Consider the following 26,071-nt stretch of genomic DNA (forward strand, 5'->3'; position numbering starts at 1 on the left):
CACAAAAAGGCAGTCGGGAGTTAACTTGGGTTTAAATCTACGCGTGTTAATGGGTAGGTATAAGTCCTTAGTCTGTACACAAAAATGGCGAGTGTTTAAATTGTTTCTTCAGTAAAATAAACAGAGAATTTTAATTTTGGAATTGTTTTACTTGTTATTAAGGAAACGATTATATTTATTGAAATATTTGTACATCTATGTAAAACTTTTTAAAAATACCTATTGTCCGATAACTGTTCCTATTTCTAAATAAATTAAGATTAAATCAATTTGATAAATAATGGTCTTAACTCATTAAACGTATGCAATATACATTACTACTCGTTAATGAAAATTACCTAAAGTATGAAGAAGTAAAGATGGGGTATACCTGAGATAAACACAAAAAATAAAAAATATGCTATAATTCTAAATTAAACATGTATACAATATTACGTGTATTAAACAACAACTCCAAGTTTATACATCGTATGGATGAAAAATGACAATAACAAACCATCTCAAAATCCATAAAACGAATTACAAATTCAAAGCAGAGCAACACGGACCTCTTAAAAGATAGAGGTAGGATCAGGTGCCTAGAAGGAGTGAGCATCCTCTGCTGAGGATCACCGGCCGTGCGCCCAATGTCATATCGGTAAAAATATTATTATCGGGGAAAATGTCGTAATTTGGGGAAAACGTCACGATCGGGAAAAACGGAGAAAAATCCGTGGACAATTTGGTATTTAATCAATATTCCAGAGCAGAGCAATCACGGACTTCTGGAAAACCCCAGAGGTAGGATCAGGTGCCTAGGAGGCGTGAGCATCCACTGCTGACTGGTCACACCCGACGTGTGCTCTTTGTCGTAATCGGGGAAAAAACGGAAAAGTCCGTAGGCAATTAGGTTATTAATAATGGTCTAATAAATAGAATGAACAAGTTGCTGTCCTTTAAAAAAGGACTACAATACGTGGACCATTTGCATGTGTTTCCAACGAAAACGTGAATTTTGTCAGATTCCATCGACTCTAGCTGTCTGCTTTTAACCACTAAATTTGTACGTTGTATTACGTATACATGTACATGTATATATAGCCCTGACTTTTTATCTCAGAATTTAAAGGATTCATACATCTAGAATAATTATGATATATCTATGAATGATGCTTGCATGTTTAGTATCAGACATTCGGTGAATTCTACTATTTGCGCACATATTACGATTCACACTACTTTGTTAACTATGCAGTGACAGCTTTGTGTAAATTAAACATTTCATATTTTGATGCATTTTTCTTCAGATTTAAACTTTTATATAGTGACATAATGATTCAATCATACTTAAATGCTTAAAAAAATTAATCGGGAAGTTCTCTTGCCTCGCCTACTATAAAAGAAAAGTTTATTTACATGTGTATTCGGAAAACAACAAAACATTGCAAATTATGCTATTTGATGTATGTTGTAGTTTAGGCATAACATTAACTTATTTCATAATACTGAAAGTTCATATCACATGCCAATCATTTCTTTAAAATGAATACTTTGTTTCTGTACTGTTTACCGACAACTTTACAATTACAGCGCCTTTGAACTTATGTGTGAATATGGCACGGAATCCCGATCCCGATTCAGATAAACGTGTGCTAGCCTAGTTCCCTGAGCTACCCATTACGTACAGGAACCAGGTTAGCTCATGCGCAGGCTGAATTTTCCCCACAGCATCCGGTTTAACCTCGCTTATATATTTTCATCAGGGTCCACGCAAAAACGTCAGTCAGCGTCCGACCCAGTGGAAGGTTGTATTTGCTGACAAGGTCGTTATATCGAGCATACTGTAGAGCTTACGAAAAGATGACTTCAGACGAGACTCTTGGTAGACCTGATTATCAACTTGTTTGATTTATATAAAATCGGATAGATGATTAATTTTTAAATCAATACTTAGTCAGCAAAGACTAGATTTTAGTTTAAAAACCTCTTAAGTTAGCATTGTTAAACTAAGTCTATATTTATCTTCACATCATTTGAAGAAGTACCACGTGCATGTATTATGTTTTAGACGAAGTCCGAGACCAATTTGATGTTTCTAAAAAAATTTGAACCCATGAAACGAAACTGATTTCAACATATTGAGAATACTTCTTGAAATATGAGCAACTCAGAACGTTTACAGTTGTAATTTGTGCTTGTGGGTGGCTGTGTGCTCCTTATCTATATTAATTACAATTCTACAAAACGTATGTATTCTCATTCTCATATTTTACTCTTAGTATCTTTATAAAACCATATGAAAGCTACATGTTATTTTGAATGTTTATGAACTCGCATTTAAATACAATCCATTTTAATTTGTTAAGATATTACTTAAAAATAAATCTTGAACGTAGAGTTTGTATCAACTTTAGATCTATTGACAAGCGTTTGTCAAGGTTCTCAAAGATTCTGAAATTTCACATCCATCAATCTTATTAATTCAAGGATCATCAAATCAATATTTCCCTGTATACAGTATGACATACTATTTATTTTCTTGAATGAGGAGGTCATATAAAAGGATGTAACATTTGGTCTTTTTTATTACGACGCAGTTTCAATTGCTCTGGTGATGGATTAAAATTCAAGGTTCCAACATTGGTATTCTAGTGTGTCCTTGGGTAATAGGATGACTTTTAGATTTCAAAGAAATGTTTAGAAATAACTTTGTTGAATTTGGTGAAAATTGGGCAATTCATTATAAATGCGAATTATCTATTTGCAGATATTTTGCCTTTCTAGTTTTCCTTAGAAAATTGGATAATGTTTAGATTTCTTTGTTAAATTTGGAAAAAATGAGGCCAATTTTTTGTAAATGCGACTTTTTGTGCAGATTTTTAGCTTTTCTAGTGCATCCTTAGATAATTTGATGATTTTTAGATTTCGGAGAAATGTTTAGAAATAATTTAGTTGAATTTGCGTAAAATGAGGCTATTTATTGTAAATGCGACTTATTCTTGCGTACACTATTTATGAAAGGTTTTTAGAAGTAATGTAACAAATGCTAGATAATCATCGACATAAAGCAAAAAATACGCTAAGTTTATGCTGTTTAATAATGACAAAAATAACAAATTATATAGAATGTGTAGTCGCAAAGGGTGGTCGCCACATACCAAAACCAAAAGTAGTCGAGCACAATTGGCCGTGATGCTCTTGCACACTTTGTTATACTTTTTAATGAATAAAACATAAACTAATATTTTAAGATTCGTTAAAAAGATCTGCTTGGAATGGTGCTCTTTTACACTTTTTTGTATTTAATAAAATAAATAAACTAAAGGCTTATTCCTTGATCACATGATACAGTGATCTGTGCAAATCTTGTACTCTGTGGTGAGGAACACCCCTACACAAGTCATGGAATCATTAACCCGTTTAACAATGTAAATTTAGGTTTAAAATCTTGGAACAGTTATAGCAGTTGAATTATTGAATAAAATTGATCGAATTTTCAACTTGGAATTTTACAAATTAGGATTGTGCAAATTTTGATATATCGCAGCCCTCGAAGACCACGGTCATTATAAATTGTGACATTACTTCAATCAATCCTTGTGTTTAAAATTATATAATTTTTCTCTGCCAGAGATTAAATCACACCTTCCTTGGCTCCCGAGCGTAAACAGCGAACATGATTTAGTTTATGAAACACAATACCGTAACTAGAATTTAAAGAGCATAATTTTGACAATAACTCAACTAAGAAGTGAAGAGAGGCACAGAAAAACATTTTATTTTCAACCAAATAAACGCGCCAAAATGTCCGTGAACATAACATTGCAATAGATATAGGTATAAGTATATATATATATATCGTTCACTTCATTTTTTTCATTAAGATGGGTTGTCATTTATCATGTCGCCATCTTGTGATCTGTAGGGGATCACTACCGGATTAGTAAACAAACTCATCTATTTCGTAAGGAACTGTTTTCAGCTACTTCCAGTTTCATGAATGGTCAAGGTACCAGAAAAGAATTTCGTGACATTTATCAAATTCAAATCGATGAAAAATTTTAAGGAAAGTACCCTTTTTGCCATCTCTCTGCTCTTTCTGTGGTTCATGCTAGTTAGACATCGCCAAGTTTCAAGTTAGGCTTTATTTTTAAATCATCAATTGATGTTTAAAACTGTCCTCTATGTCAACAGTTCAACGAAAATACTGTTTTTATTGTGCATCAATTTTTGGTAAACAGTACAAAGGATTATTGTTAAATGGTTAATATTCTAATTACTGATCTCGCTGTAAGCATTTTACAAGAATGTTAACACTGACGGACGGCAAGTGAAAATCATTGCACCATTATATTTTTATACACTCACAAAAAAAAATAGATGCTGTCATTAGACAGTAATACCCGCACCAAGTGTTTGCCCCTAAATAACACTGTTTTGTACCAGTATAATTAAAAATGAAGGTCACATGCAAGTTCTGGTAATACATTTAAAAATTATAATTTTCATAATTGAAGGATGAGATCCCTTCCCATATGATAATACACATGAGCAGCACTTTATGTGTAATTTGGGGTTGAACTGTTTGCAGTGAATTTTCAGTTAATCAATAATCTTAACATTTCATGTCATAGAAAGTATAACGGTCTATATAATTATTACAAACAAAATTAAAAATTAATTAAATTATGCCCCCTCCCCGCGGTGGTTGCCGGTTTTAGATTTGCTTCTGTGTGCCTACATGTACATCATCGTGTGCACAGATTTAGAGTAGGGGTGGGAGTGAGGGGTCCAGACCCACCCCCTCCCCATGGAAATTCATTTATATCAATTGTAAAATTACCAAAAATACACCTTGGACCCCAATGCTCTTAGAGACATGTAAATGCTCTAACCCATTGCGCTTCAATTTAGGTAACATTATTTGGGGGGTAAATATTTAATTAATATTTAATATACTTTATTGTTTATCTCAATAGGAAGTATACATCACAATATGTAGGTGTCATGCACCTTCTTAAAGCTATTATTTACCTAATAAAATAGTGCAAGTGGATTTGAAGAATAGGTCATAAAAATACATGCATGTTACAAATAAATGATCTTTGTCTGAAGTTACGTACACAACACAGGTCGATCTGCAGGTCTCATTAGCGGGTACTAGTTTTACCCAGCTGTTGGATTCACGTGTATACATACATGTCTGTGGTTTCCATATGCAGAAAAGGATTAGTTAAGATCAGCTAAAGGAATTCATTATTGTGTTTAATTAAATTATTATTATGATGTTGACCAATATAGGTAAGCATAATACATGTAGGAGCAGTAGCACAATATAATGAGATGCCAGCATACATAAGTTCTACTTTCACTTTCTAAATGTGATCTTCCTTTGACAGCATACTGTATCATCATCTTTTAATATTTAAATAAGCTTATCATCGTTACCTATCCTATCGCATTTGTAAAGTTTCTGTCATTTTAGTTGCAAAAGTTATTTTTTTCATTTGTCAGACTTGCACTATTGAGTTGACCCCATTGTATAAACAATTTCTTATTAAATTTGTGTATTACTTGTAAGTAAGTGTACTAGACACTTATCATTTTATATGAGTTATAATAGGAAGGAAGGTGTATTTCTTTTCTAATGTATTATAATGCATCAAATACAATGTAGGTCATGACCTTATGGGACTGTTTTGATCATGAAGCGATCAGGAAAATACAAAATATCTTCTAATGTCATTATGATGCATCAAATGGTGTAAAGTACATTAATGACCCCCAGTTGTTGTCTTTAACCCTCCCCCCACGCCTTTATGAAATAGGAAATGATGATACACTGTATATTTTGTTAACTTCTGAGATCTGAGATCCTCATCCCTAAACCATATAATTTATTCTTGCTCTTTGTGTCATTGCGCGTAAAATTGTATAAAGATTATGCCCCCTTGGAGACACCCTGACATCCTACAACTAGAAATAATAAAGTATTATTCTTATTCATATGTTACAGTAGTGTTTGATCCATGTTGGTAATTCCTAGCCTAATGATATCACTACTTTGTTTAGGAGACTTTACAATTGCCCAAAATAGGCGAATACACATGCATATAACATTTTGTTTATAAATCTATTAAAAATTGAATTAAGCAATTTCCAAAATGTTAATGTGCATCAGGAGAGAAAAAGCAATCAAGAAATGATTTAAAATTTGCTACTGCACACATGTAAGAATGTATTAAGAAGACTGAATCTTTAGAACCAGGTTAGATTTGGGGGGGGGGGGTGAATGTGGAGTATAAACATTTATAATTTGAATCATTTATTGTTTTTAACTTGTCAATGAATACTAGTTATTGATCCCAAGGTAGAAATATGACCTCTGATCATATCTCAATAGATCATTTGTCAATTATGCAAGATGTAATGTAATTTTTTTTTAGAATAACATTTTTTACCAGTTTATAAAAGTTTTTAGACACCCAAATTATATTTTGATTTTAATAGATCATTCGACAATTAGGAGGGGGGGGGGGGGGGCAGTTTATATTTGAGTTTGTTAGGGGGGTGGGGGTTCCAAGTCATATATTTGACAATTTGTTAATGTAATTTAAAGTAAGACTAAGCCATACTCCATCATAAACATGAATAGTATAGAACAAAACACAAACTAATACATGTATATATACATAAAAAGTATTACAAAACATAGATGATTGATATACATGTATATCTGGGTTCTTAAATTGAATCATGTATCATGTACATATTATATTATTGTTTCTTTGTTCAAGGCATTTCAGATGGTATGTAGGCCATGATCCCAAGTGCTCTTCCTGAAATTATCAAATACATGTATCATAAAAACCATTGAGATCCCCACCTTAATCCAAAGATATTATTCCTCCTTAGGTCATGGCGCATCAGATCATTATGGCATGTAAGTCATGACCCTAAGGGGTCATCATGACCCCCTTAGAATCAGAAATTGTCAATTATCTTTAAATTTTTGATGTTTGATGATTCTATCTCTAATTAATCTTTATTATTAAGTCTCCCGAATGAAATTTGGAGACTTATTGTTTTTGTATGGTTCTTAATACATGTATTATTATTCTTCATCTTCTTCTTTTTCTTCTTTCCCGCTCTGAACTTGTTTCGCAGAGATGGCTGAACAGAATTGTACAAAACTCTAGGATATGATAGGCCTGCATATCTAGTTGTGCACCATGGTTTGATTTTTCTCATTTTGGGTTAAACAACCACTTTTCGGGGGGGGGGGGGGTTGTCAAAAGGGTTTGGGGTCTAACATTGAACATTGTAGGAAGAATTGTAGACTCTATTGTAAATGTATCCAATTAAGCTATTGTTTACCTCGATAGAGAACGGTATATAATGTATTCAATTTGATTAAAATCAGATCGACATCGAATTAGTTGGAGCGGATCAAGGATCTGACTTTTATCAGATTGGCATGCATATAATGTTTAGTCATCAAAATACAAATATTTTTTTGTTATGTCTGTTTTCTATGACAATAATGTCACATTGTGAATTTTGAATTAACCTGATGGCAGTAAGTACAAAATTAACAACACGACAATCAACATATTAATGAAAAATGTAACTATCAGAAAATTTATAACTTCAATAATGCTAAAAAAAAAGTACCGGCACTGTGCAAAAATACATCGTCCACTATAAAACATACATCCATAATTATAAGATTCTCTTGATCAATCTCTAGAGAGAGAGAGAGAGAGAGAGAGAGAGAGAGAGAGAGAGAGAGAGAGAGAGAGAGAGAGAGAGAGTTAAGATGATGAAGCTGAAAAAATCCTAATTATATTCTACATGTATTGTTGCAATTTTTTTCCAAGTATATGTACACTATAATAATTATGTGAGGATACCCAACAGCTTTCCATAGTATACCATTTTTTTTTGTTTATAATATAGTTCATTCGGGATCGAAATTACTAATAAATTATAAAGTCGATGAAAACAAAGACAATTTTGTTCGCTTAAACATACACTTCCGGATATCAGGATATGGAATATACAATATTCAAAACTTTACGGATGAATAAATTAAAATTCAGTCCCCGGTCAAAATATTTTTAAAGACGTCAGTGGTTTTTTTTTCAGACCCTGCAGCATACATGCGGAAAAACCTCTCTAGTGTTAATTATCAACTAAATATGATAGGAAAACATTATTCTGTATATTTAAGCATATCTCTCTCTCTCTCTCTCTCTCTCTCTCTCTCTCTCTCTCTCTCTCTCTCTCTCTCTCTCTCTCTCTCTCTGGACTGAGAACTGTCTCCGCAACGGTACATATATTGATGTTTGTCATTGAAATGTTGAATTTTATTCAGTAATCAACATTTCATTTACCAATTATTCGTGGATCAAAATCATTGAGACATCTTATCTTGAAACTGACTTATATATCTACTAATCTAAACTCAATTTATTAAGAAACATGACAAGTTGCAGGAATAAACCATATATAATTTAGGTTCAGCTGTGGCTTTATTATTTTCAATGGACCTACTGACACGAATAGAGTAGAAATACTGCATATTCTGTCAACTTTCAAATGTAATGAAGATTAATTACTACTAGTATACAATTTTGACTACTCGAGATCACCCAGTTGATGCAACGTTGTCTTCCCACTTAGCCAACATTTTGAAAAAATACAGGTAAAATACAGGTAAATTTGTTTTGGCAAAGTGGGAATGGGGTGCAGGTGGAGAACAAAAGAATTTAATTACAGGTAAGCTATAGTCTGTTTTCAGATAAAAGTCGGAGAAATAAAATATCTGTTAGCTTACAGAGGAATAAATATGAATTGAGCTTCTGTCCTGGTACTTTATATAATTGATTCAGATGAAAATATAATTTTAGAAAATTAACTGTTACATATTCCCTTATAATTTATGCCCTTGATTAAGGTACAAATATAATTTTTTGTCTATTTTCATCATTTATTGAGATAATTATACAAGCTGCCTTTTAAGCATTGAAAAATATTGTAATTATAAGAGTCACGTTTGAAATTCTATCTATGAATCATATGGGTCATATTTCATTTCCATTTTTTTTTCAATTTTCTTCCGTTCTGATTTGAACATATTTCATTGCATTATATTGCAATGGGATTGGGCACAAGTAATAAAAACTTAATTCGTCCTCTTAATTTCTTTGGTTTCTAAGATTATATTGAATATTTCCAATCTAGATTATATGAAATTAACAAAATACAAAAGAAAAAAACGCTTGAGTAAATTAAGTCCTTAATTATATTACTAACGGTGATACTTCACATTTTATAAGATTCATTGTATGATGATGAATACATCATTAGTTAATAAGATAAAATCATCTTTTGTTTTGTTTTTTTAAAGTTGACCTGCACCTGAATATCAGGCATTTTTACTTCTAACAGTCAATAAAACAATTATAAGAAGTCATAATTTTCAGGCTTTTGATTCTGTAAATTAATCATAATTAATAATGCTTATCAATTTCAATTTGTTTATTCTCTCAAACCATTAAAATACACATGTACATGAGATACAAAACTGTGTTATTTGCTTTAAATTGTAATGTCAAAAGTTTAATTATTTATAATATTGTATTGGAACATAGAAATACATGTGTCTAGTCTATTCTTTAAAAATTGCTGATCTATTAATGTATATATACATCCAATTTATAAACAGTTTGTTAATTTACATAAATGTTTTAATCATGCAAGTACTGGCATTGGTTAATACTTATAAAATGTGTTATGTAATAATCTTGTTACAGAAGTCGTTCAAGGAAAGTTGAATACATCGTGTGAAATTGCTATTCATTAGTCTATGATTTTCAATCATTACTTGTCTCTTTTATCAATAAAACAATTTTTAATGCAAATTATAATATAATGCATTCACAAGAATCGCTAAATGTTAACTAACTTCGAGTATCTATCTTTTTCCAAATGCGCTACATTAATCTCAACCGCCTTACTTTTGGTATAAGAAGCCTTTTGACTCTGGGATGGTACCATGATTAATGACTGGAATGGTTAGTCAATATATAAAAATATAACGGTCACCCAACACAACTCGAGCACTATCGCCTGGCCCTGCTGAGATGCCTTGGGAGACTACTAGTATATGCCAGTAATTAGAGACCCGTGTTAAAGGTGTAACTTCTAATTAAAAATGGAATACAATATTTTTAAAACCTGTGAAATAATAGGTTCACATTGATATTGTACCTTTTTACTCGAGCATAAATGAATTGCAGAGTTGTGTACTGGGCCTATATTTGCTTCTTTTTTTTTAAATTCGAAATGGTCTTTGTTATGTTTATCATTTTCAAACAGCATCAGCGAAGAATGTTTGATTTTAATTAAAAGTAATCAATATCATGTAGGAACTAATGTGAATCGAGTCAGCATGATGACCTCAAATCTATGCACTTTAATTTTGGTGAATGCGAGCCCAGAAACTCAAAATGATTTACACTGAGCAATAAACGATGTTTCTATGTTAGCTGTTAAACGCGGAAAAAGTCATCTGTCAGCAAAAGCAAACTTTTCCCCCAAAGGATCAGCTCTTAAACATGCTTCTAAATACAAGGACGAAGTTATAAAATTTGTCGAAGAATACACCTATCACTTGTACTTTAAATGTTTTGAATTCATGTTGATAAAATAAATGAGTTGATTTACTTGACAAGGAATTTACTCTCATAACTAACATGCATGGTGTACTGTATCTTAGATTACATATAGTACCTCTAAAAAGTATCTGTTTAGCATCATATACATGTTTCTCATGTTACAATCGTTTGAGTTTAAATTCAGCTTGACTTGAACATACCGTATTACAGTGAGTGTTGAACCATGCAAAAGTAATGCGCAGAAACGATGCTATGAAACTTTTCCATTCGAATAAAAACTAATGCATATTTTGATGCATCATTTTTCTATAAAAAAGCACAAACGTTTGAATATAGGCAATAGCTTAGCCAGTTGGTTGCTCAGATTAATGCAACCCTTCAGCAAGCATACACGGTGTTTGGACCTTTACAGGGAGAAAACTATCAAAGATGCAAACCACTCCTGTTCTGTTTCTGCTGTCCCTGCCAGCAATAGGTAAGTTTTATTTGAAGAACATGTATTAAATTCATTGTTTAAATATCAAAGTAGTATATGCTGTAATTTTCACGTCGGAAATTTTTACCGGGAACTTGAATTTACGACTTTTAAAAATGACTAAAAAGATGATTGTTTATAAACTTCTGTTTGTCATATATTTGTTGGTAACGCAATTCATTGGGGTGTATTAAAGCGAAATAATATATTATCACGGTAGAAAACAGTTTGCTATACATTTTTCACTAGATAAATCGTTCTTATAAAACTCAATGATTCATCTTAATCTTATTCATCACTAAGAATTTAGTACCATGCGAAATTGACACAATAATTTGCTGCTAAATAAAAATCTATTAAAAGTAGCTCACTTTGCTTCATTTACGTTCGGCGTGTATATGTTGTCTGAATATGTCGACATAAAACGTATTTCATTCACTTGCTTCGAAAGTGTCTCATTGCAAAGATGCGACCGGCGAAGCGCGAGGATGCGATGGCGAAAGTGCGAAGGCAAAGGAGCTTAGCTCCCCCCCCCTCGGAAAAATTCATTATTAATATAATTTTATACAGTAAATGGCGAGGGGGGGGGGGTCCGGATCCCACTCCTCCCTGGAAAATTTAATTTTATATAATAAAATTTCCAAAGTAAGCCTCGGAACCCCCCCCCCCTTCCAGTTTGTCTTCTGCCTCAGATGTCATTATATACAGCTAAAATTGTATTTAAACGATTATAAGCTTTACAATTATAAAAAGGCGAAGGCGAAAGCGCGAAGATGCGAAGGCGAGAGTGCGAATTTGCGAAGGCGAAGGAGCGATAGTTGTATTGCTTCTTTGCCTTCGCAACATTGCACTTTCGCATCTTTGCGCTTCGCCGTTGCATCATCCCACTTTCGCTTCACCGTGGTACCTTCGCACTTTCGCCTTCGCAACTATAGGCGAAAATGCGAAGGTCGAAGTGGCCCCATCAGAACACCATAAATAGGAGATGATTATATGAAGAAGAGGAGAAATGATTCAGCTCAAGTTATGTTTTCGTTGCTAAAATTGATACTTGACAGACGCGTCAAAAAGCCAATGTGACCTTGACAACATCTTCGCTAGCCAAGGTTTTCTAATCCGCACCGCTTCTCAAAAGTAAGATGCCTTGACAAATGCAAACTAAAACAATAATATTAACGATGAGCATAAATTGTAATAAGCAATGAATTGTCTTTGCCAGTTTGACAGTTGTTTTAATGGATGGTCATGTATTTCCTATAAAATGAATATCTAACCTTTTGACAATGGTTAGGTTTTGAATAATGATGACGATTAAATTATTCTGGATGAATTTAGTTTAAACGTTTTCCCAGAAAACAGATGGGCAATAAGATAAAATTGTAATTGCCGGAAAACATCGTACGGTACAACATATTGAAGGTTATTTACTGATGAAGCTCATCAAATCGTTGTCAATGATTAGGATACTTAATTGTGCGATACAAACTATATTTCTGACCTTAAAACCGATATCAAGTATTTGGCAATCCTTATACATGTAACTCTTTATTTAGAACGCGTGGTTTGTAACAACGCACTTTGGGAAAAAAATTGAAGTTCGTTAAATTTGGGACCAAGTCAACGCACTTTGAATTTTTGAAGTATGGTTGATGTACACTCTTAACGCACTTTGAAAAAACTTTGTAAAGTGCGTTGACTTGGTCCCAAATTTAACGCACTTTAAAAAAAATTTTAAAGTGTGTTGATTTTGTCTAAAATTTAACGCGCTTTGAAAAAAATTTCATAGTGCGTAAATTATTAAAGTGCGTTGCCACAATGGTTCCCTCTCATCCTTGTTAATTTAAAAAATACACGATGTCAGTGGACAACGCCCCCCCCCCCAAAAAAAAAACAAAAAAACAAAAAAACAAAAAAATCGAAAGGTAAAATTAAATATTATTTTGCACCAATCGCTACTTCCATAGCCAAAAAAAGTAAAAAAAAAATCATTTACTTTTTATACAACACCTACATGTACCTAAGGATCTTTCTTTAATAATATTTACTATATTCACTGCTAGAAAAAATTTAAAAAGTTATACATTGAAACTTTGGCCATGACATTTGCCGTCACCTTCTTGCTTTCTGTTGTTCACTGTACAAGTAGATCGATCTAGAAATGACACACAACGAAGAAATGTTAAAGAATAAAATCAAAGTTTAATTAAAAAGATGAAAGTTTGTACCAGTACTTTAACTTTAGCCCTTGTTGAATCAGAATGAAGATTAAAATATTAATTTTTAAAATCAGAGTAATTAAAGTTACATTTTCTTATACAGAGTTAAAAATAACTCACCTGATGACAAGAATGCCCTGTGAAATCTTCTTTGCTCTGTCACGGAGGGGGTGTTGACCAAAATGTTTGTTGGCCGAGCCCTTGCTGGGGTCCCAGTCAGGGGGGTAGTACTTGTTTTGTGACTTTCTCTCAGCCTAAAACATTAAACAAAATATATCTTTGAAGGTGTGACCAATTTGAGGGTGATACCAATAAAACAATCACATTTTCCTTATCAGTTGGCATCTATAGATTCATGTGAAACATAAACAGTTGGATCTGCTTATCTATTTATAATGATATATTCATCATGCTAATGATCACATGCTCAGACAATATCTTTGAAGTCAATGAAGTGATTGATTTTAATCAGATATGAACATGACTCTTTTGCCGAGATTCCATTGCAGGATATTCAAAATGGTCAAGAGTAGGGACTGCCATCTTGAAACACAATTTTCAAGTTCATAGGGTATAATTTGTAATCTCTTCAAAGGCTATTATTCTTCTGTACATTTTCGCTCTCACAGAACTAATTCGTCCTCTAAAATACATGGCAAAAAGAAAAATAAATTGCAAAACTGGAGCAAGCAAGGCAAATGAATATTCCAATTTAAACCGCAACAAGCTACATAAAATGGATAATAGAGCAGAAATTCAGAAAAATGATTATGAAAGACTGTCCAAAGATTAAGTGAAGGCATCAGTCAAATATCAAGCTAAGGCGAATCTCTATAGAGAAGAAGGATCAACCAAACTGTCTTGGTTATCTAAAACACTTCACGGGAGTTCGAATTTTTATCAATAAAAAGCCCAAAAACTTACTTTATTGACTGATTCATGAGCTTTGCTCTTTTATAACCCCATATTACCACATTAACTGTTTTTGCAACAAAATCGCTGCCACTTTTAACATCACATTTGAAAATTCGCTGTTAATGGTTGCCATGTTAATGATAACATCCGAGACATTCCGAGTGCGATTTACGACAAAATGGCAGGCAAATTAAAGCATATATTTTACCAAAATGCCTTGGTAAGACTCATTAAATGGATATTTTGTAGACTAAACTACACATGCATGTTCAAAAAGGTTTGTTATGTATAAAAATGTGTTTTTCCTCTGCAGTTTATTTTTAACAGACTTAAAATCGATGCAAAGCTAATCCGCTTTGCGGCTGCTACATTGCAAGTATATGGGACGAATTCTTACTGTGACCTGAGTGTAGCCTGGTCACGGTAAGATTATTCTTTCTAATAGCTCATGGGTCAGTCAATAAAGTAAGTTTTTTTGGCTTTATTGAAAAAAATTCGAACTCCTGTGAACACTTTCACACTGCTACAATTTTGTAAGGCAGTTACGACAGAGTGGAAAAACAACTGAGAGTCGAATCAGAACTGTTATGATGTTATTTTGAAAATAACTACACTATGATGACTATCAAATTTATTCATATGTCAGAATGGTTAGAAAAATGTTCTCAGATTTTTTTGTCAGTGCAATTATCATACCATGTTTACTGTACGATTCAACCAATATATACTGTAAAACTAAATAGTACACGTTTATAAACAAAAGTGTGTCAAAAACGTTAGACGTACCATTTTGACAGGAAGTTGGAGTTCCAATACTCTAGTCACTGTCGTTCAGACGCTTGTTTACGATTGGCTGTTCGTTTGCTCTAAAACGCGTTCGCCCTTGACGCCTTTCGCTCTAGTTTTGGTATGTCCGTTCGCTCTTGAAACCGTTCGCACTGTGTCCGTTCGCCTTAATTTTATATAGGATTAATTATAATTTATATATTTTTGTGTATTCTTGTCAATTTAAACATATATAATTAATGAAAACAATACCGCCCTTTCTACTTCTACCTACATAATATTCACCATGGTTGACAGTAGTTTGATACAGTTACATACAGTTACATGTTCCATTTCCGTATATATCTCATTTAGAGATCAAAGGATTGTGTGATGTAAATTCTTTAAAGATAGAATAGGTGATAATCATCTGCTAAGCTTCTGAATGTGCCAATTAAAGTCTCAAAGTCTTTAATTGTTTAAAAAACACCAAGCAAATCATTATAAAAACAAGAAGACGGTTATCGACAATGTAGGCCTACGGCAATAAAATCTTACAATTTACATATACCAATTACGTCATTTTTGATGAAGGAAAAACATATTATATACGAATAATTAATAAAAGTTAACAAGTTTTAAGTTAAAAGTAAATGAAATAACTTATAATATTGTTTATTTATAAACAAGGAGCGAACGAGGTTTAAGGCGAACGATTATTTGGGCGAACGATAATTAGAGCGAAGGGACCTAGAGCGAACGGACCAAGGCGAACATGTGGATAGGGCGAACGCACCCGATACCAATTTTCAATTTTTTTTTCTGATATAGGTGGAGACAAATCATTTAGCCAGTTTGATATGTAGTTTATCAAATATGATATTTTAAAAAGCAAAAATGGTTTTAAATTTTTTAACTCTGGAGATTCTGAAAAAGTTTTTTTAGGTAAACTTGAATTTGAAAGACTGATCCCAAAGGAGAGTTTGGTCTACTGAGGAATCAAACTAATTACCAAATTATTAGTCCCCTACCGGTTTTCACTGGAGGGGACTATAGTTTTTCTCTGCGTCCGTCTGTCCATCGGTCCGTCTGTCTGTCTCACTTCAGTTTCCACACTTTTTTTCTTTATGCGTTTAAGGAATAATATGAAATTTGCTGAACAGCTTCAAAATGTCAAACTACAGATCAAGTTTACACTTTTGTAGCGTTGGTTGATATATTTTCGAGAAAATTAATTTTTTATATTCCAGTTTTTTAATGTTCGGGTTCGAAATTATGCATAACAGTGCATTGTTTTCACAATTTCCACAAACCGGTAGGGGACGTGTATTGCTTATGCAATACTCTCAGAATGCTTGTTGTTTCTGTAAATGTGTATTTACGGGTTAATTAAAAGTTTAAATTTAATTTTTTCAAAATAAAGTACCTCCTCTTTTTTTTACTCTCTATAATACTAAATTGCCTGTCCAAGATATTTATGCAGCACCTTTTGACCATTATATATAATGTTATACCTACTGTGAAAAAAAATGCAATTGAAATCAATGAAAGGAAAAATATCCAAGATACCTTCATTGAATCATTATTTAGCTTTTTCTCTCTGATTGATTGACAGGAACTAATACAGATTTAATTCTTATGACAGATTAAATTCTTATGGAGTTTTATAATTTCAAAGTTGATGTAAAGTTTTATGATACAGAGCTTTCAATTATTTATTCTGTTAAAATTTAATGTTTATTTTTAAAATATCTTTCTCTTTAAAAAACAAAAAACTGTTAAATGAATTTGAAACCATTTAAAAGTGTTTGATATAATTATTCCGATATAGATTCAAGAGTTCTTAATCAATAATTATAAATAAATTACATGTATTGAATAATCATTTTTTACTGCAGTGTGGGGGCGGTGCAACATCCCAGCCTACTTTCACGGTGACTGGTACAGTCGAGAATCGGGTACAGACATCAAAACTCTGGTCAACGCCGACAAGTGGGACAGTAATGAGGATGAAACACAGCTAGAGTGTGTGGACATTTTCATCCACTCCAACCCCGGGCTTCAGCAAGACGGAGACAATGTGACTATGCTTATGGTCAAAACGTAAGACTTCATGCAGAAAATGATTATTGAATCAATAACTTTTTCATTAGCCTAGTTGACAAATGATGTCCAAAAAATTCGGTATTCTCTAAACAATAAAATTATTGTGTGAGGTTGGTAATTAATGTGGAATTAACTTTATATTTTGTTGGTTAAGGTGTGCTTAAGATCATGAATTACTCATGAATATTAGAGTTTGCATACTCAGTAAATGTCAGATCTTTTGTATTTATCATGTATACATTTCTCTAGGTGAAACTTTTTAACGTAGATGTTTAATAATATATCCTAAAATAAAATTTTTGATTTTTCAGAAAGGAGCCTGTGAAAATGACTTTATGTTCTGTTTTATTGCAGGGGAGGGAGTAATTTGAACACATGCTACATGTGTGTCGATGTCTTGTGGAGAACTCCAAACATTCTACAATATAGACAAGGTATGAATAATATCAACAGACTAAATATTGAAAACAAGAGTATGATAATTAAACTAAAAAAAAGTAAAGTTTCTATAAACTCTTAGTACAAATAAGTTTCATGATATGCACCATGAATGTAGATTGACAATGTAAGTTTGTGACTCAGTTTTAGGGCAAGTTTGAATAAAAACAGAATTTCAAATGTTGAAGAGTCAACACTGATTGTGATTGTGTGTCTTTAAATAGAGGACTGTATAACAGCGCGGTCTAGGAGCCAGATTTCGCTGAACGATTCCTGTAAGTCGATGAACCCTTGGTACGGGCTTCCCAGCATTGATGTCACTTTCACCATGTTCAGTAAGTGTATTAAGCCATTCTATGCAGATTAATTTGACTATTGTGACCATTACCTATGCAAACAAGTAAAATGAATACAAACGTCATGAACTGTATATATGTATGAAGGCTGTACGAAGAAAACAATGATATCGAAAGTAGATCTGTTAAAATGATCCATTTTTGCGATTATTCATTGAGCACCTGTGGCCTGCTGGATTAGAAAGTGGTCAATGGCTCCACTGTCAGGGTTCATATTCCAATAGACCATAAATTAATTTTATTGCAATTTTTATCATTTTTATCATTTATATGAAAAAAAAAGTATAGTACATGTATCTTCAATTTGTCAACTCACATTATATTTGTATTTTCCAGAACAATCCCTAGAGAAGATTAACTGTGTAACAACATTTGAGGGGGTGTATCAGTTTTCCTATGAAGTGGATACCGGTGGTGGAGGTATCTGTAACCACCCAGATAGCCAGATCAAAGCTTGCCAAGAACCTGGATCTCAATATGTCGACAACGATGTGTTTGTCATGACGTATCGGAAGTGCCTTGATGTGTCGACGTCAAAAAATGAACGTATGTCATGTTTGCAACTTTACAAAAATAGGTTTATGAGAAATTGAATATGGCAATGATTTTTATCTTTTTTTCAAAATAAAACATATAAGAGTTCTGAGCTTTGAAATTGAAAAAATGATCTCATCTTAATTACATATATACTTAAAGGTACTTTTTATACAAAATCATGAATAATTTCTCAATATTTTCAGTGACTGAAATGTGACATTTGTGTAAGATGTGTGGTTTGATTGTTGCTGATAGTTTGTTTTTGAATGTTGCTGATTATAATAATTTGTATTTTTCACTAATAGTTTAATATATGTTAATTAGAGATTCGGTACCAGTGTATGGGTTCGTGGTTCGCGGTGAGGAATGGAATCGGCTACACCTATGCTGCTGTTGCTGACACCGTGGAACAGGATACCAGAGAAAAATTCAAGTGCATGGTAATTGATACATGACATTGTATTGTTTTAACAATTATTACCAAATTCTGATAAAAAATTACTGCAATTCTTCCAGATTGAAATACACTTTGTCCTCATACACATGTACATGTAGTTGAAGAATCGTCAAGCCAACAAACCTTCATTGTTTGATTTATCTTATAGATGACATTGAAGAACCAGAAAGATGCCAACAATCAGATCCGATGGGTCATGTCTCGTTTCCCCGATTGCACAAGTTTGAGTGGCGTTTACAGGGGTCCACTCAAATTAGTTTTAACCAGAAGTAAGTCAATTTCATGTCTACCCGTGCTGAATGCGAGACTCTCATCTCCATCTACACAGGACCGGTCAGACTAGTTCTCACGAAAAGTGAGTAATTTTTTTAAGAAACAGCTCACAATGCAGAGCATGAGATGATTGCTAAAGCAGGTTATATTATCATGTTTTTAAATAACATGACAATATCCATACACACTTTCAACATAGAGTTGAATGCTACACCAACAATTTTTTGCTGGATTGTTATTGTTATTGGTGATTGATGTATGTAAAAAAAATTCTTTTATTTTAAAGAGAAAATTGAAAAAAAAAGTTTTGTTGACTATAAAACATTAGAATTTAAATTTGCTGTCAGTAAGTATATTGTTTCAAAAAGGTAATGTGTTTTCTACCAGGGAATTATTTTAAGAAATATTCATATATATAAAAAACAAATATTGAAAACCTGGCACGAATTGAAACAAAAAAGCAATGTATTTGATTTTATGGAATACGAATACCTCATCGTTAAAAAACATTATTTAAATTGTTTAAACTTTAAAATCAAATAGATATCTCATTGACAGTTACAGGAATTTTATTAATTTTTATTTTTTTTCTATACAATAATTTATTTATTTTTAAATTGTTTGTAGTTCCAATTTCCAACGATTACAATACCCCTCGCTGCAGTTTCGATAAGGATATAGTTGGCAATTGGTTCATAAAGCGTAATAGAATTACTATAGATGATAAAATGCATTTCCCTCCTGCACTGAATCAAATGGATTTCTATTTGTCCTGTCAGCAAACAAATGGAACTCGATATCTTCTGTCACAAACAGTACTTGGAAAATGGTAAGATCTTTCTGTCTTATCATTTCAACAGTTATTTAGAGAAAATGCATACATAGAATTAACATCTTTCGTCAAAACATTAAGTATATATATATATATATATATATATATATATATATATATATATATATATATATATATATATATATATATATATATATATATATATATATATATAAAACACAATACATTTGTATGTGAGATAATACCTCCGCTGAGGCTCTCTAGATATACATCACCTGGGGTGCCAGGGCCCCCCCCCCCCCCCCCCCCCCCCCGGATCAGTAATGCTATTCAGCGGTATAAATAAATCATACATCTGTACGTTATGTACAAAATATATATTTTCATTAGTATTTATAATTGTATTTTATTAAAGCGTAAATAGACGTATATATGAATTAGCACATTGTATATATCTCTGCATACATGTATATAGTAATAACAATACTACTGTAAATTCCTTATATTACGCGAGTACTTAATTCCGCGATCCCGCTTTTTTGTATCAAATCGCGAGAATATAAAATCGCAAACGTTGAACTTTTCTCCTTATTTCTTATAGTTTTCAACTCTCAGAAAATAATGGCGAGATTTTAAAATCCGCAAAGGATGCTTCTCGCGATTTTACGCGGATATTAATTCCTCGCGATTAATTAGGAATTTGCAGTATTCGGGAAGGTAACATTCAGTCATTGATATAATGTTCGTATCAATATTGTACTTATATTTGTAAAACACACACACACACACACACACACACACACACACACACACACACACACACACACACACACATATATATATATATATATATATATATATATATATATATATATATATATATATATATATATATATATATAATAAGCACAATGTGTATTGTCCCGATCCTCTCAAATTGTCGTTTAACTGCATTCCACCTGTATCTCAAAGGACCGTGTAGTGAGCGACCAGCGCGCTAGTTTCCCTTCGTCATCGAAAGCAAGATTTTTGTCTTGCCTAGATGGCCCAGTGGTAAGCGCGGTGGCCGCTCACTGCTAGGAGAATGGGTTCCAGAGGTCGTGAGTTCAAGCCCCGGCCGGGGCGGAGGTGGAGCTCCAAAAAGGTGAATATCTCTGTGCTTTATATATATATATATATATATATATATATATATATATATATATATATAAAGGTTTTCAGTAGACAATAACACAATATTCTCTCAAATTTAATCCAGAGAGCGCTTTCACCTGATCGGCTCTTCAGTGGATTTCAAATATATATATATATATATATATATATATATATATATATATATATATATATATATATATGTATATATATATATATATATATATATATATATATATATATATATATATATATATATATATATATATATATATAATCCAAAATGAGTGAAAGGTGATATCACTCAGTATAAATAATCAAAAAAAAATAAAGAAAATGAACAGTTTCTATTTCATTTTATATTATTTTAAACTTTGCATGCAATAACAACAATGTAACATCAATATTTAGTATCAGTAAAATTTTCCGCCAAAGTGGCATTAACAGGTCGCACTCAAAGATCAAATGTTTTATATTTTCTGGTATATTGCAAATAATACAATTCCCATTAATGTTTTTATCCCATTTTCTAACCGACAGATTCATGGTCAACAGGTTGTGAAGTAATTCATAATTAAATTCTGATACAGATTTATCAAATAAAGACCGAACCTTGTTCTTGAAAATTACATTAAAATAGTACTTGTCTATTTGGAATTCCTTACACCATATATTTTTCCATAATAGGTTTTTGGGATTCCTTTTTTATATGGATGTTGTAGAAAAAATTAGACTTTTTATTTGAAGTATCTTCTAGCTTTTCTTCGAAATAGAAATGCAACTTAGTGAGCGAATTCTTGAAATTTATGGTTCGTAGATCTATTCTTGAAAGGTGCATCTTTATTGCATTTTTAACTATTAAGTACTCACATAAAAATTGTTTGTTGATGCCAAGCATCTGTTTATACATGTATCGTTTATTGTTTTGAAGCCATTCTCATTAAAAGGTGTTTTTATTGAACCAAATATTTTGATTAGCAAAATTGGTTAATGAAATATCTTTGCATTCGTTAAAGGCCACTAGAACCTCGTTACAGAACATGGGGAGGAAGTTCGATTTAAATTCTTCGTATTTTGTAATGCTTCAATTTAGCAAAAATGGAATATCGATATTATGTTTAACTACACAAGCGTTTAAAAGTGAAGACAGGCTACTTCTATTTTGAATAATTTTCAAAACCCGTGGAGCTTTTAAAGCTTTGAGTTTTGATTCAAAGTCTGTAATACCAATGCCGCCTTCATTTATGTTTCTAATTAAGGTGTTACGCTTGATTCGCTTTCGATTTCCCCAAATAAAGGAGAAAATTATTTTATTAATACTTTTTATTAAAGATTGTTCAGGGTTTTCTAAAATAGTAGCCGTGTACAAGACCTTTGAGATTAAAAGAGAATTTATAAGCTGACATTTTCAAAAAAAGTTAATTTTCTACTTCGCCAAGAGTCAAGTATTTTTTCAAATTCTTTAAGTTTACATAACCAGTTTCTTTCGTTATTTTCGGTTTTGTTATGCCCCATTATATCCAAGACATTTAATTGTTTCAAAGTTCTTGAAAATTTCAACTTCTTTCCTGATACAAATCCAGGATATGAATCACTTGCACATGTTGTCAAAATAATTGAAAACATTAAGAGTTAATTGTTTGTTTTGTTTTATTTCAGTGATGTGAACTATGTGTGTATGGACATTGAACCAAGAAATGAACACTTTCTTCAACTTAAAGTTGGTGAGAAGTTGTTAGATAAGATGTTTTTTGAAGATTATTTAACAAAGTAAAATTCAGAAATAATCATCTTAACACCAAACCCTTTACCTTCTTTATCTTGATTGTGTGTTTTCATTTTAAAAATAGGTGTTCCATTCCGAGTGGATCTCCGCGAGTTAGAGGACCCAGAACTTCTGTTTCGAGCTAATTGTGAAACCCTGGCGGATACATCCGACATCCTGCTTGATAAATACCCTATTTCTATTTAAGATCTCAGTAAAAAGTTAATCATGTTATGCTGCATTGTTTTATTTTACCACTAAAATAAAACATTATTAAATACCATTATTTTTCATTATTTATTAACACATACATGTACACTGAAGTTTGCACAAAAGCATTTAGTGGTAGATATCAAGTAAATCATTATACAGCCAGGTCCATGTTTTACAAATATATTTTGGTTTACAAAACCTCAAGATCTAACAGTAGTAAATCATAAAAGATTGATGCAGCCAAACAAAAACTGCATGACGGCAGTATATTTAAAATGTTATTTAGAGTAACAATTGGCACCAATTTAATATAATAAAATTTAGAGTATTAGAAAAGCTTGTCTGCAAATGATACTGCAAATGAGAAGGTATCTTATGCAGGTTTGAGTCCTGTCAACATCTTGTTGCGTTTCACAAAAAGGCGGAAACTCAGTCGGGAGTTAATTTGGGTTTAAATCTACGCCTGTTAATGGATAGGTATAAGTCCTTAGTCTGTACACAAAAATGGCGAGTGTTTAAATTGTTTCTTCAGTAAAATAAACAGAGAATTTAAATTTTGGAATTGTTTTACTTGTTATTAAGGAAACATTTATATTTATTGAAATATTTGTACATGTATGTAAAACTTTTTAAAAATACCTATTGTCCGATAACTGTTGCTATTTCTAAATAAATTAAGATTAAATCAATTTGATTTGATAAATAATGGGCTTCAATCATTAAACGTATGTAATATACATTACTACTCGTTAATGAAAATTACCTAAAGTATGAAGAATTGAAGATGGGTATACCTGAGATAAACACAAAAAATAAAAAAAATATGCTATAATTCTAAATTATGCAGGTATATAGTATTACGTGTATTAAACAACAACTCCAAGTTTATACATCGTATGGATGAAAAATGACAATAACAAACTGTCAACCATCTCAAAATCAATAAAAGGAATTACAAATTCAAAGCAGAGCAACACAGACCTCTAAAAAGATAGAGGTAGGATCAGGTGCCTAGAAGGAGTAAGCATCCTCTCCTGAGTATCACCCTCCGTGCGCCCAATGTCTTATCGGTAAAAATATCATTATCGGGGAAAATGTCGTAATTTGGGGAAAACGGAGAAAAATGCGTGGACAATTCGGTATTTAATCAATATTCCATAGCGGAGCAATCACGAACCTCTGGAAAACCCCAGAGGCAGGATCAGGTGCCTAGGAGGAGTGAGAATCCACTGCTGACTGGTCACACCCGCCGTGTGCTCTTTGTCGTAATCGGGGAAAAAACGAAAAGTCCGCAGGCAATTAGGTTATTAATTATGGTCTAATAAATATTATGAAAAACGTCAGTCAGCGTCCGACCCAGTGGAAGATTGTATTTGCTGACAAGGTCGTTGTATCCACCATAGAACTTACGAAAAGATTACTTCAGACGAGACTCTTGATAGACCTGTTTTATCAACTTGTTTGATTTATATAAGATCGGATAGATTATTAATTTTTAAATCAATACTTAGTCAGCATAGACTAGGTTTTAGTTTAAAAACCTCTTAAGTTAGCATTGTTCAACTAAGTCTATATTTATCTTCACATCAATTGAAGAAGTACCACATACATGTACATGTTTTAGACGACGTCCGAGACCAATCTTATGTTTCTAATAAAATTTGAACCCATGAAACGAAACTGATTTCAACATATTGAGAATACTTCTTTAAATAGGAGCAACTCAAAACGTTTACAGTTGTAATTTGTGCTTGTGTGTGGTTGTATGCTCCTTACCTATATTAATTACAATTCTACAAAACGTATGTATTCTCAGTATCGTATTTTACTCGTAGTATCTTTAAAAACCATATGAAAGTTACATGCTATTTTGAATGTTTATGAACTCGCATTTAAATACAATCCATTTTAATTTGTTAAGATATTACTTAAAAATAAATCTTGAAAGTAGAGTTTGTATCAACTTTAGATCCATTGACAAGCGTTTGTCAAGGTTCTCAAAGATTCTGAAATTTCACATGCACCAATCTTATTACTTCAAGGATCAATAAATCAATTGGGTTCATTTTTGTTAAATATGTATGGTTTACTATTACTGATCTTCGTGCATATGCATAAATATGTGTTGTTTATTTGTACTCATATATTTAAATTGATCTTTAATCGCTCTTATTCATAAGAGCTAGTTTTGTTTCATCATATTTAAGATGTATGTATGTTAGGGGATTTTTTTGATGTTCAAGTTGTCGACTTGCGATAAAAAAAAGCATTGTTTTAGCACTTAACAACAGTGTGCATTATTAACAAATTTAACTGGCTTGTCATACTTATTATATAAACAATTGCATACCCTCAATAACTCAGAGAAGATAGGGAAAAAAATAGTAGGACTAAAATGTACTTGTTAAAACCACAAAGACCCTAAATATCTTATTCGGAAGGATATAGCGGATTTTTTAAAATTCCTTTTCGATTAATCTTTTAGAAACCTTTCATTCATAAATCTTCAAAAAGGGGTAGGGTTCTTAGATTATTGCTTTTATATCTATATTTTAATCAAGAAACTGTATACAGGGGTATTTTTGTCCTGTGTAATCTTCGCCCTTCTACACTTGCAAAGAGTTTCTCCCCATCGAGAATTCGCCCAGTCACAGTTATGTTTCAAATTAGACATTGAGATTCTTAAAATTCTTATATTCGCCTGTTGACAACGAAGGTGAAATGGTTGAAAATTAAACGAGGGCGAATAATAGATCCCTAATATCCCTAATATTTCCCTGTATACAGTATGATATACTATTTATTTGCTTGAATGAGGAGGTCATATTAGAGGATGTAACATTTGGCCTTTTTTTTTTATTACGACGTAGTTTTAATTGCTCTGGTGACGGATCAAAATTCAAGGTTCCAACATTGCTATTCTAGTGTGTCCTTGGGTAATAGGATGAC

The 26,071-nt window shown here is 32.2% G+C and overlaps 2 protein-coding genes across 5 annotated transcripts in view; one reads left to right on the plus strand and one right to left on the minus strand.

Annotated features, from left to right (window-relative positions):
* The window catches only part of LOC105319082 (uncharacterized), a 37,862-nt gene extending 23,447 nt beyond the window's left edge, over positions 1-14,415 (minus strand). The window contains exons 1-3 of one of the 2 annotated variants that reach the window (XM_066069106.1): positions 14,324-14,415; positions 13,473-13,606; positions 13,250-13,288 (exon numbers count right to left, since the gene is read on the minus strand). In XM_066069106.1, coding sequence (XP_065925178.1) covers positions 13,250-13,288; positions 13,473-13,606; positions 14,324-14,400 — 250 coding nt within the window. In that variant the 5' untranslated portion in view covers positions 14,401-14,415. Of the gene's footprint in view, positions 1-13,249; positions 13,289-13,472; positions 13,607-14,276 lie in introns of both variants that reach the window. The other variant, XM_066069107.1, reaches the window with a different exon arrangement.
* Positions 1-23,192, plus strand: part of LOC105346213 (uncharacterized) — a 38,976-nt gene extending 15,784 nt beyond the window's left edge. Inside the window, exons 1-10 of one of the 3 annotated variants that reach the window (XM_011454711.4) lie at positions 10,977-11,136; positions 16,931-17,135; positions 17,493-17,572; positions 17,801-17,911; positions 18,269-18,478; positions 18,794-18,909; positions 19,075-19,195; positions 19,827-20,028; positions 22,804-22,868; positions 22,995-23,192. In XM_011454711.4, coding sequence (XP_011453013.3) covers positions 11,091-11,136; positions 16,931-17,135; positions 17,493-17,572; positions 17,801-17,911; positions 18,269-18,478; positions 18,794-18,909; positions 19,075-19,195; positions 19,827-20,028; positions 22,804-22,868; positions 22,995-23,116 — 1,278 coding nt within the window. In that variant the 5' untranslated portion in view covers positions 10,977-11,090 and the 3' untranslated portion in view covers positions 23,117-23,192. Of the gene's footprint in view, positions 1-10,976; positions 11,137-14,513; positions 14,545-16,930; positions 17,136-17,492; positions 17,573-17,800; positions 17,912-18,268; positions 18,479-18,793; positions 18,910-19,074; positions 19,196-19,826; positions 20,029-22,803; positions 22,869-22,994 lie in introns of those variants that run through there. The other 2 variants (XM_066069105.1, XM_066069104.1) reach the window with 2 other exon arrangements.
* The last annotated feature ends 2,879 nt before the right edge of the window (positions 23,193-26,071 follow it).

Source organism: Magallana gigas, chromosome 8 (genome assembly GCF_963853765.1).
Source record: "Magallana gigas chromosome 8, xbMagGiga1.1, whole genome shotgun sequence".
Lineage (NCBI taxonomy): Eukaryota > Metazoa > Mollusca > Bivalvia > Ostreida > Ostreidae > Magallana > Magallana gigas.